General features: G+C 39.8%; 1 protein-coding gene across 1 annotated transcript in view; it reads right to left on the reverse strand.

Annotated features, from left to right (window-relative positions):
• brinp3b (bone morphogenetic protein/retinoic acid inducible neural-specific 3b) overlaps positions 1-13072 on the reverse strand; it is a 28823-nt gene extending 15751 nt beyond the window's left edge. Inside the window, exons 1-4 of the mRNA XM_079435524.1 lie at positions 12664-13072; positions 12298-12574; positions 4639-4829; positions 2757-2950 (exon numbers count right to left, since the gene is read on the reverse strand). Coding sequence (XP_079291650.1) covers positions 2757-2950; positions 4639-4829; positions 12298-12530 — 618 coding nt within the window. The 5' untranslated portion in view covers positions 12531-12574; positions 12664-13072. The remainder of the gene's footprint in view (positions 1-2756; positions 2951-4638; positions 4830-12297; positions 12575-12663) is intronic.
• Between the last annotated feature and the right edge of the window lie 319 nt (positions 13073-13391).

The following is a 13391-nucleotide window of genomic DNA, read 5'->3' on the forward strand; positions in this document are numbered from 1 at the left end:
AAGCTAAATCACACCCTGTTCCATTTATATATTTTATATGATTACGAAAAGACAATGTACTATTAATGTAATGTACTAATGGGGGATTTAAACCCAGGATGATTTGATAAGGAGAAAAATGTCAACCTCCGGCTCGACTAATCACATATTTCTCATGATTCACAAGAGCATGGAAAAAGAACTTGTGTGTGTTCTTCCAAATTTTATGATTTAATATTATCTGATTAGGATTGGGTGTAATTGATATGCTACTAGGGCTGAGCGATATAAAAAATATGAAATATAAAAATATATTTAAATTATTTTTTAAAAATCCTACAAGAAGTTGTGGTCGCCAAAGCAAGCTCTTTGAAGAACAAAGAAACATGTTAAGAACAAAGAAATATATTTTGAAGAACAAGTACAGTGGCCGAGAAAGCTCAGCGTGCTGTGACTGAAGAAAACACACGCAAATAGAATAAAACACTAGTAATTTAAAAAAACATCTTCATCAGTTTGACAACACATGTGCTGGAAATACTCACAATACAACCAAAAACAGAAACAAACTGCAAATACTCAATGCAACCAAATACACAAGCATGCTGCAAATGCTCCTAACACACACACACACACAAAAACTGAAAAAACAAGAAAAAAAGAAATGCGTTGCAAATACTGATAACGCAGCCTAATACAGAAACATGCAACAAATACTCACAACGCCAAAAAATATACAGAAACATGCTGCAAATAGTTACAATACAAACAAATACAGAAACGTACTGTCTGGAAAATACACTCTTGTAAGACCTGGTCGAAACCAGAACACACACACACACACACACCTAATTTCAACACATTCCTGAGCAGGAATCAAAGCTCCCACTCCAGCCATCGCTTGCCCTAAATCTTCTGGAGATCATAAAAACCAGTATATATTGGAGAAGAACATCTGGATGTCATCAGAGAAGAGAACCGTCAGTGCTCGACCGGATTTATCATAAATAAAGTCGAACAGGGCAAAGACCTTGTCATCGGGGGAAAACTCTGAAACAAACCCTCCCTAATCTCTTGTCATTAACGCAGTAATTCAAGGATGGTATCGTTGAAGATTATGATTTACAATCAACGTCCAACTAAGAAAATCTCCAGATCTTCCCAAAAAGTGACATTATGACCTCGCGTTATCAGCACATTCCAGGAACACGCCTTGGTGCTCCCTAACAGACAAAGAGACGCCACGCTTTGCTCAAGTATTTTAAAAGGGACAAATTATACTGGTTTCTGCTATTGAAGCAATATACTCGAAAACAATATATACAATATATTCACAACATATATTAAGGTTTTCACGACATGTATAAACTTGCTGTGTTATTGGAACTTATGGTATTGTTGTAATCTTGTGATGTATGATTTTCCTGATCAATATTTGTTCAGTTTCACATGCGTGGATGTGTTTATTTAGAATTTAGGATCGTTTAATAGATGCATTAACCGCGTAATGAATACAAATGATATATGTATTTTTGTGCATGTCAAATACGTGGTGTTTGGTTTCAGATGAAAGCTGATTTCATTAATAGTAAGCTGGTGTGGATGAAATTTGTTTGTTCTCATCAATGCATGATTACAATACGAATAGAAATCTGCTGTCAATAATTTCTTCTTTCGTTGGGAATTGAAAAGAAAAGCTTAAGCTCAGCTCGCTCCTTGCTCGACGCTCTCAGTCATTTAACATCATGATTGAGCAGTAAACTGAGATCAAGACTCAAGCTTCCAAAGAACTTTAACATCTAAAAGCCTCAGAAACTGAAACCAACTTTCTGGGAGCGTCATCAAGTCAGAACGAGGCCAACCAACCACTGAAGAGTATTCTCGTGACAACGACCTACCAAGCCGCCAATCAGCGCACGACCTTTCCTGAGCCGGGAAGAACTGAACTCAACTGAAAGCAAAGCAGGTTGAAGTAGAGCATTCTTGAACCGGGAAAGGACTGAACTCAACCGAAAGCAAAGAAAGTTGAAGTAGAGCATTCTTGAACCAGGAAAGGACTGCACTCAACCGAAAGCAAAGAAAGTAAGACAAAATCTCCTAAATCTGCTGAACTGGTTGTATTTATCTTTTAAGAGTAAAGATAGAAGAGTTCCATGTGTGTGTGATTTCCCTCAGGTTGAAAACGAGCATTAGAACCTAAAACTCTCTTCAGATCAAAACCATTCATTGCAATGTGTGTGTGTGTTTGTTTACGTCTTTTGTTTTGTGTTGTTTAGCTTAGTATTGTGTTAGAGTAGTGAAATAAACTTTGATTCTATTAAGAAATCTCATGTCTGTTGCTATGTCTGAAATTACTTGCCAAAGATCGCGTTTACCTGCGCTCATGAACTCGATAACTAACTATTTGGTTTGTTTTATCGTTGGCCGCGAATAAGATAAACAAAACTGTTAAGAAATAACGTGCTGATTTTAATGCTGCTGGACAAGTTGTTAATAAGGTATAAGTTGGACATTCTGATTAATATTAATTAATCATATAAATATCGAATCTTAAGAGTGATTCCCTAAAAGCTAAAGTTAGAACAATAATTCTAAAGATTACTACACTCAATATGATATTTCCATATTTAATATCATCAGCAAAGATATTGTGATAATATATCTAATATGCAATGTTTCGCTCAGCCCTATTTACTTCATAGAAGCAAAATCGATTTTTGAATTTATTTACCACTGCCATCACATTTCAAGCCTGGCCGGTAGCATGGGGGTCATACCTTAATGGCGGTGGAGGCAATCTGGAGGTGATGGAGCTTCCGGAGCGTGCTGTCTCTGTCGATGAAATAGGATGCTGCCAGTTGGTGGAGGGCTTCGAGGGTCAGCGAACCGGCTGTAGCGTTGGAGGCGGCGCCATTCTGCTGACCTCTGCTAAGCTTGCTTTTGTCCACGAAAATGGTCAAGGACTCCTCGCCTGATCAAAAGCCAGACAAAAATGATCATCTCAGCTGGAGAAGCTAATCAACCCTAATCATCTACAACATGAGCTAGCCCCGTCTCGGCCCGTCGGGGGCCCACAAAGCCATGCAGCTCTTCCCCATCTGACGCGTCAACTCTCATTACACGCATGGTACAGATGAGAGTATCCTTCATCTCCGAGTGAGAGGGATCCAATGAAAATCAATTGATTCAGCTGGTGGGTTTGTTTGGAGAGAATAAATGCCTAAGAAAAAAATGTTAGAGTCAAAAGGTGTCCTGTGGAGCATTAGCCAGACCTTCAAATGATCTCCAATTTCAGCCTCAGTCATGGTATAAATGCAGTGTATTTATGGAGTGAGATATTGATGAATGAGAATGTCTCTTTTGAAGAGGTGTATACTGTAAACAGTCTCTCGGCAGGCAAGGTATAAAAGACTATAGAGAACCGAGAGACTGCTGCTCTCCAATATATCTACAAATGAAGATGAGTTCTCAGAGCTGAAAAGCAGCTAAACAAACAGAGATGTACCTGTCCACATTTTCATCTTGCCTATGGCAACTGAAAAGGCAGTCGCAATCCATTTTACTTCCGTATTGATGTATTTTTGAAAGTGTGAAAAAGAATATTCAGGGAGAAAAACTGGGAGGGTCTTTATTTACACATGGGAAACTGATTGGACAGTGAAAAGCGGAAAAGATTCCTGATACGTTACCAGAACTTTTGATGTTGGTGTTAATGTAAAGAGCATCTCAACTTGAGTCAAAGCAAAATTGTTCCATGTACACCCAGCATTAATATGCATTTTCTGTGATCGTGTCATGACCAGATCACACTTCACCACATAAAAAAAAATGTGATCGGATCACTGCAAACACATTTTGAGGTGGTCTGGAATGGATTTTGACTACATTTAAATGAAGGTGTAATTGCAAATGTATTTTCCGTTATCCGTATGCAGCAATGAAAGTAAAATGTGATGAGGTTGGGCTGCAAAAAATTCAATTAATAATTTTTACACTCAGGCAGTGCACTCTTTTGCTCTCCTTTACTCTACCCCTCCCCTTTTCTCAAACCCCTACTAAATTTTTGAAGATTTGGTAAATAAAAATTAAATAAATAAATAATTTCCTTATTATAGATCAGTGTTTAAAATGAATGTAAAACAATATAAAAATGATACAGTGAGAAATTATTTTGCTGTCAGGTGTAACGGAAGCCTTTGGTTATTATTGCTGTAAATTACATATTGCATGTATAGTGTTGACTGTCTTAGAAGGGCTGAATTACAAAAACAGCCTAAAACAATTCATAATCAGCTATTTGTTAGAATGAACTATTAACTAATAGCCCACATTGCCTATAGGTTTGTGGTTCTCACCCTTTTGACTCAAAGGCCTAAACTTTCTAATACAATATCTGAACATCCCCTATGTAACAAAATATTAACAGAACCATATAAATATATAAACATAATTCATTGTGTGATTATAGTGCCAAATGTTCTTCAATAAAAAGGAGGGAGAAAAAATGATCTTGATTGTGTTTATTTAGCATTTTAATCAAGTTAGATTGTTTTAGTATAAGACTATATAAAGATGTCCTTGCAACTCAGGAACAAGGCAAGAATGAAAATCTATTTTGCAGGGATAATAACTAGCTCACACGTAATATAGTTTCCTTACCTCCCAGAGTGGCAGAGAGCAGGAAATGAGTCCCGTATTTCTTAATGATGGTGTCGGTAATTTTCTGCAGGCTTGGCCTTCTCCCCAGAAGCCTGATGTTATGGATAAAGTCGGGGTCAAAGGGCACGGCCACCCCATTGCCTTCTTGTCTCTCCGCAGCAAGGTTGTTGACCTTCCATCGGCCGAACTCCCTGTGAGTTCATAATCATTTACGTGAGACGTTGTATGAGCCAATACTGGAGCAAAATAATCAGCACATTCTCTCACATTAGTCATTACAGTCACATTCATGTCGCCCTCTCCTCAGTCTGGCTCTTCTCCACATCTGTCCCCCTCTCCATGTTTTGTTTGCTCTATTCCTATTCCAAAAAGCTCTTTTGGGCTCAACAGAGCAGCCAGGATGGTAGGAGGTATTTCATTGTTTAGGGGCTTGAAGAGCCTCAATGGGGAGCCAGGTGCACAATCTGAGCACATTTCTACAAAGAAATGTGAGGATGTAATCCCCTAAGATCCTCCTTTAAACTCTGTGTGGTGCCTGTGCATCTCGAATTGTGCATATTAGTACATTGAACAAGGTAAAACTTGTAAATGTTGTCTGTTTAACCGCTCTAACCAAATGCTGAGGTGGCACAGTGTGTTGTAATGTCTGTTGCATTTCCTTTCAGAACTGATTACATCTGATTACACCCTCACACAGAATAACAGCAATCCCTTGCTCGACTAAAGGAAGTACTGTAAACTAAAATGCATACTGTACACCCACTAAACTATGAAATAGGTATTGTGGATGGAGAATGGAATCTAGTTTCTTTCCATTTAAATACATTTGCATATATTATTACGCAGCGAGAGAGCTCCGTTTCAAAGTTTAGTCATCTGATATTCTGTTCTAATCCGGTCTGACAGAATTTGTTGCATTCCCTTAAGCTAATGCTCAGATGGTAGATCTTCAAACAAAGCATCCCACTCGTGCGTCCCTAAACGCTTTAGCAAAATTTGAGAGAGAATGTTAAACTTTTCTCTTTTTTTTTTTTTTTTTTATATTTCAAAACTTTTTTTGTGTGGAAACACTCATTTTAAGCATCACATTCCTGCTTCATGATCATATATCTGTAAAATAAACAACATAAATAATAATAATAATTTCACACAGGCAATTAAGAATAAATGCGATACTCAAGAGTACTTTTTATCATAATGTAAAAATATCAAAAATATCATAATGTTTGCATGCAATTTAATATAATTATTAGGGCTGTTCATTTAATTTGTTAATTTGGTTTGATTAATTATGAAGAAAAAAAAACATGATGCAGAGCAATGCCAATGCAGTTATACGCAAAAAAAAAAAAAAATCATAATAATAAAGTTTAGCAATATCTTTTGAGCAAGAGCAACAAGGCTATTTTGTCCTGAATATTTGCTTGATGTGATAATGTGACATTGTGATATAAATGTGATATTGATTTTATACAAAATAAACAAGAAATAAACTGATATATATTAATTTAGACACATTATTGTCAATAACATAGTTTTGCTCAATTTTACAATTGAAAAGATCTCCAAACTAAGCCACAGCAGAACTGCTTTTCTGAGAACATACAGCAGCATTTTGTTAATTAAACCACAAGTGAGTTAATGATTCAGTGACTCATTCATAAAGACTTTTAAAGACTGCTTTCTTCTTGAAACAATCAATAAATGTTAATTTATTAACATTTCAATATATGCTGATTCAATATATGCAATATATGCTAATTTTATTTATTACATTTTAAATTTATTTGGCAAGGATAGATTAAATTAATCAAATGTGACAGTAAAGACATTTATTATGTTACAAAAGGTTTAAATTTCAACTAAATGCTGTTTTTGAAGTTACTATTCATCAAAAAGAATCCTCAAAAAAATGTATCACTTTCAACAAAAATATGGAGCAGCACAACTGTTTCCAACATTGAAATAATCAGAAATGTTTCTTGAGCAGCAAATCAGCATATCAGAATGATTTCTGAAGGATTGTGTGACACTGAAGACTGGAGCAATGATGCATAAAAGATCATTTAATCTCAGTTTGTCAAATTACAGCAAATTTGATTTGTAGCTAGTACTTTCTGCCTTATGGGAAAATATCTCATAATTTATATTCAAATCCAGTTACTGGTATTCAGGCAATGTACAAATTGCATGGCAAGCAAAAAAAAAAAAAAAACATGCCTCTTCTTCTCAGGTTCCGTAAGACCACACCATTAGATCAATATTTATTATTTTCTTTCATCCTATTTCCCACATTCCCTATCTCCATTACAAGGTTATTAGTCTCCACACCAGAGAAAACACAGGAGTTTCCCCAACCTTGGCTGAAGAAATCTCTCTTTAGAGATTAACAATTAAACCACAGCCCTCTATACTAGTGACAGAGTTTAAAACTCATGGGAACCAATCCAATCACTCACATGAAGAGCCCTATCCAGAGAACAATCATGAAGGGAATGGAGGATGCCATTATCACCAATCAGCCCAACGAGGGATGGTGTAAGCATCAGATGAGGCGCCTGATGAGCACTAACGTTGAGCACCTAAGCCACTGATCACCACCGACAAACCAGAGAGGGCAAAACGCTCCTTTACTGGAGAGCTCTCTGAGAGCCTGCGGTGCAGACCTGAGGGCACCATGTAATCAAAAGCCACAAGCTATTTTATAATCAGAAGCAGAAACCAGAGGCATAAATGAAGATGAGATCAAGAGGTAAATGATGCTAATAATACTCTAGAGTTTGGCTGCAAGGCTTCATGAAGGCTGTGGAGGTGTGTTTATGCATTATACTTATTGCTTCGAGAAGGTATTTATTGGTGATTTCTGAGGCGCTATGCTGAGTTTATGATACTTGACATCTTTTCACCGGGGATGTTATACAGAATTATGTTATGATTTGTTTGGTTATGGCTAATACATGAGCCCATGACAATAAATACTTTTTGTATCATGAGAGTGAAAAAAGACGTGTAAGATGGCACCCTCAAGCCACCCAAAGTCCGTTTGTTGCATATTGAATAAAAATGGCTAGTACTTTCTTGATCTGGCAAGCTCTAATCTGATTGGCTGCTTGGCTTTACACAATTTTCAGCCGTTGGGGTGCACAAAAAGTCTTATTTGGAAGGCATAGGGTTGCTATAATGAGCAAATCACCTTATAATTGCCAAAGTTTGTAAGGCTGTGGGATGAAATCTTTGCAAGATATATGAGTTTTGTTTGAGGGACTCACAATCAAGTAAACTAGGCATTTTCGACTTCTTCGTTAGAAAATAAAAAAACAATTAATTTACTTATTAATTGGTTTTGATGGTTCCATGAAGAACCTTTATCCTCTATGGAAATGTTCCATTCCAAAGGGTTCTTTATAGTTGAAAAAAGTTCCTTAGATTTTTCAAATGTTCTTCTGAAAGGTTCTTTGGGGAACACAACATGGTTATTTATGACATCTCTAAGGAAATCCCCTTTTGGAATCTTTCCTTTTAAGAGTGATATGTCCGGGACCATGGATTTCGTCCATGGTCCCGGACACTGCTGTAATGCCAATTGATAACTTCTCTGTTTTTCGGACGGACAGAACAGCAGAGGCCGGTAAATCCAGGGCTGGAGGAGTATGTTTCATGATTAACAACAAATGGTGTGATCCCAGGAATATCTCCATTCTGTCGCGTTCCTGCTCGCCTCATCTGGAACATCTTTCCATTATTTGCCGCCCATTTTATCTGCCCCGGGAGTTTTCATCGATCATTGTTACTGCTGTGTACATTCCACCACAGGCAGACACCGGCTTGGCTTTGTCTAAGCTTCACGATGTGCTCAGCGGCTACATTAACAAACATCCTGACGCTGCCTTTATCATCGCGGGGGACTTTAACAAAGCTAGCCTCAGGCAGGTCATGCCGAACTTTCACCAACATGTATCCTGTCCAACTAGAGGACCAAACACACTGGATCATTGCTACACTCAGTTCAAGAATGCCTACAAAGCCCGCTCACTTCCGGCTTTTGGCGAATCGGACCATGCCGCCATTTTTCTCACACCGGAATATAAACAAAGACTCGTTCAGGATCCTCCGGTGCAGAGAGTAGTGACGCGCTGGTCCTCCCACTCAGAGGCTATGCTGCAGGCGGCTCTTGATGACGTCGACTGGGACATGTTCCGGGCGAGTTCTTCTGACGTCAGCGAGTTCACGGATGTAGCATTAAGCTTTGTAAACACGCTAACCGAGCAAGCTACAGAAACAATAACGATAAGGACATTCTCCAACCAGAAACCGTGGGTGGACAGTACAGTCCGTGCTGCGGTTAACACACGCACTGCCGCTTACAATGAGGCTCTTCTGACCGGGAATATGAGCGAGTACAAAGCATCGTGCTATGCTCTCCAGCACGCAGTAAGAGCCGCTAAACACAGATACAGAGAGAGAATTGAGTCTCATTTCCAGCTCAATGACTCTCGATGGATGTGGCAGGGACTGAGGACCATCTGTGCCTTCGGAAACAAATCCTCCGCGGAGGTGAGAGCCTCCATCCCTGATACTTTGGACGAGTTAAACACCTTCTTCGGCCGCTTCGATTGCAACGGCGGCGGCGCGTCTCTGCCGACCAGCGCGTCAGGGAGCAGCAGGCAGAGCAGCGATGATCCTGTAATCACCGTGTCGGAGGATGAGGTTCGGAGGGCGCTAAAGAAAGTGAACGTCAGGAAAGCAGCTGGACCTGATGGGATAACCGGCCGTGTTCTGAGGTCCTGCGCCGATCAGCTCGCTGGTTTGTTCACGTCTATCTTTAATGAGTCCCTTGCTACCTCCGTGGTTCCCACCTCATTTAAAAAATCCGTAATAATCCCTGTGCCTAAGAACAATAAACCCTCTTGCCTGAATGACTATCGCCCAGTTGCCCTCACATCTATAGTCATGAAAGTTTTTGAGAGACTTGTAAAGAGCCACATCTGCTCCTCCATCCCTGATACTTTGGACCCTCTTCAGTTTGCCTATTGCCCAAACAGATCTACGGACGATACCATCTCTCACGTCCTCCACTCTTCCCTCACACACTTGGACAGCAACAATGGGAATTATGTAAGGCTGCTATTCATTGACTATAGCTCAGCTTTCAACACTATAGTCCCCATCAAGCTGGCTTCTAAACTCACAGACCTCGGCCTAAACTCCTCACTCTGTGACTGGATTCAAGACTTCCTCACCGGCAGACCTCAAGTGGTGAAAGTTGGCCAGTTCACCTCAAACTCCATCACCCGCAACATAGGAGCCCCACAGGGCTGTGTCCTGAGTCCCCTGCTCTACTCTCTCTACACGCATGACTGCGTGTCCTCTCACAGCTCCACATCTATTAACAAATCGCTGATGATACTGTGGTTCTGGGCCTCATCTCCAACAACGATGAGACCGCATACTTGGATGAGGTAGAGAGACTCACATCATGGTGCCAGGACAACTGTCGCTCTCTGAATGTGAACAAAACTAAAGAGCTGATCATGGACTTTAGGAAGAGACAGCAGCAGCCCTACACTCCTCTTATGATCAGTAGGACCCCTGTGGAGAGGGTGAGTAGCTTCAAGTACCTCGGTGTAAACATCTCTGACACCCTGACTTGGACTACACACATCCAAACACAGGTTAAGAAAGCCAGGCAAAGACTGTACCATCTGCGACAGCTGAGGAAATTCAGGGTCTCACCAGCAATCCTGAAAACTTTCTATTCAGGGACCATAGAAAGTGTATTGACTCAGTGCATCTCAGTGTGGTATGGAAACAGCTCCAGTCAGGACTGCAAAGCTCTACAGAGAGTTGTGCGTTTAGCTGAGCGCATCTCAGGGTCTGCTCTCCCCTCTCTGCAGGACATCTACCTCAAACGCTGCAAAAGTAGAGCTGTCAAAATTATCAAGGACTCAAATCACCCCGGTAACCGTCTATTCACTTTGCTTCCATCTGGTAAGCACTTCCATAGCCTGATGGCAAAAACTGAGAGACTTAAGAGGAGCTTCTTCCCCCGCCATCAGGCTCCTAAACTCTAACTCTGGGTCATAACATCACTTGACTCCATGTAAAAACACTATATCAATAAGCTATTCATAATTTTTTCTACCTCATATGCTGCTATTTAAATACCCTGTACAACTTTTTTGCACATTCTTTTGCACATTCCTGTTATATTACTATTTATGTCAACAACATACTGACCTGCACATTTATATTTATATATTTTTTTATCTTTTATTTTATTATTTTTATTTAATTTTCTTTTTCTTAATATTTGTCTATACAATTGCACTGTCCTTGGAGCAGACCTGACTCACATTTCACTGCTGGTTATTTTCTGTATAATTGTGTGTGACGAATAAAAAATCTTGAATCTTGAACAGCTTGTACAGATGACCTGTGGTTGGTTGTTTTCCATGTCAGTCAGACAGTCTCATGTTGTTTAAGTGGGCAGTTCTTGGCTAGAATATCCTGCATGGTTTTGTGTGGGGGGGAAGCAAATCCCAGTTACTTAACCATGAATTAAGAAAAATATCCAATAGATTTTGTATTTTTAGAAAGAAAACACTCCACTGAAAGGAACATGCACAGACATGCACATGTTCAGATGTGTCATTTCAGCAACACACTTTCAAGAGGAAACAAAGCTCTAGCCACTTCTATGCTGCACTACAAAAATTACACTTTGGTACTCCTTCTAGAGGACCCCATTAATTCGCTCATGACAACTTTAAAATGTGTGTTTGAAAAAACACCATAAAACCACTTAGTTCTGAAGTACTGTGATACAACAGCTTGTTTGAAGAAGAGACCCAGATTTAAGCAATAATTGTGATGAATTTAACTGAAAATTGTTTCCTAAAGTCTAAAATTTAAACACTCAAACGTGTGAGCAAGCATAACTTGTGATACATTGGACATCAGTGACATCAAATCTATTGGATCTAGTTCATCTTGCGACCGATTGCAACATGCTAATGTGCAGATGTATCTTTTTAAATGTTACTGTATGCACTTAAAAGTTAAAAGTTACTGTATGCACTCACAGCACTTTAAATAAGGCATGAGATGTTTTTTTGCTTTTTAATTATAGGCCTATAATTATTATATGTATCTTACTGGTATTTCATGCTCTCTTGGCATTTTCATTTAATTTAGCAAATGCAAATGCAATTAAAAAAATCGCAGTTGCAAGATCTGTTAGAAATATATAATTAAAAAGGATTTGTTTTCCTCTATAGAGGTGGTAATGTGAGCCAATACTAAGCGAACGCTATCTTATCATTTTCCAGCTTCAGTACTTGAAGCTTGGGCTTCTTTTTGAACTATTTTCGTTGGCAGAGAAGAAATACACGAACCGACTCAAGTTCCCAACGTTCATTATTTATAGAACTGCTGTATAAGAATGTGATAGGAATATGAGGAACTCTTTTTAGTGAACAAAAGATTCGTGTCACCTGTGGGCGAATCAGTAGTACAGCAGCACTCTAGCCCGGGTTAAAATGACACCCGTCACACCTAAGAACGGTTTAAAGGGCAAAGGGTGCTGGAATCTGACCCTGACCTCACACATAACCGAAATGAATTACACGGTCACTTTACTGTTTCTGAGACCTGTCGTACCTGTATATTTTGTATCTGGTTGTAAAGCCGTGTTGGTATCGCTCGGTGAACTCGATGAATTCCTGAGAGCGATGGAAAGGACCTTTATCGGACAGCAGCCATCCGAGCGGTTCCGCGGAGCCCACATACACAGCCAGAGAGACCAGCAGACAAGCCCAGCGGAGACAGATCACCATCCCCTCCCATAGGAGCATCAGGTCAGGCGGTCTAGGACCAACGCTCCGAGCCCACATCCTTCAGCCATACATGCTTCCTCCTCGCAAATCCCCGCTGTGTCCTGCAACTCAAAATAAAAGGTGTTTTCAAACGGCGATCTCAAGTTAACATCACCATCACACAGATTTCGGAAAGAGGGGCAGGCACTACCTGACATGAGTTACACTTCAGCTGTCCGAGACGCGGAGGAAATTATAAAAGACAAAACTTGGAAATCCTCCGAGCAACTGTCCGCCCAGGAAAGCGATCCTTTTCTGAACAGGTCTAAAGTATGTCCATAAATTGTTTTCTCACATCAGGTGAAAGCAGGTGCGCGCGCGTTCCCAAATCCACGCCGCCGCGCAATGGAAGAAGTTGACGCACATCTGACAGAGGTAGGAAAAAATGTTCTATGGGAAACGCTTTTCGAAGGAATAAAATGAGAAATTTCTTTAGATCCCTCTGTTCTCTCGGGGGAGCAGGTTGGATGCTCTCTCGGTCTTGATCGGCTGTAAAATATGATGGAGCATGAATGCCAGTTTCCCCACGAGTGCATCTCCTGCCTTAACACTTTCACACTGAGCAATACATAACTCTCGTGCCCCCACCCTTTCTCTATTTCTCTCACCCTGTACGCCCCTCCTTCTGCGCATTCACTTCTTTTTGATGGAGAATGTGCCCTGGAAAATGTAATATGACGTGGTTTTATTTCCTCTAAGTAACATAATTTAAATAAGGTAAGTCACTTGCCATAAGTTTATTGTACATGATGGTGTGAGTGACATTAAAGTTCATGTTCTGTTGGGGTCTGAGACACCAGTTGTTTTAATAGCCCCCCCAAAAAATGACTTTTCCTTCCTTTTTTATAAGTACAGTATCTTATGAGAAATTAGTATAAA

The sequence above is a fragment of the Barbus barbus genome (genome assembly GCF_936440315.1).
Source record: "Barbus barbus genome assembly, chromosome: 15".
Lineage (NCBI taxonomy): Eukaryota > Metazoa > Chordata > Actinopteri > Cypriniformes > Cyprinidae > Barbus > Barbus barbus.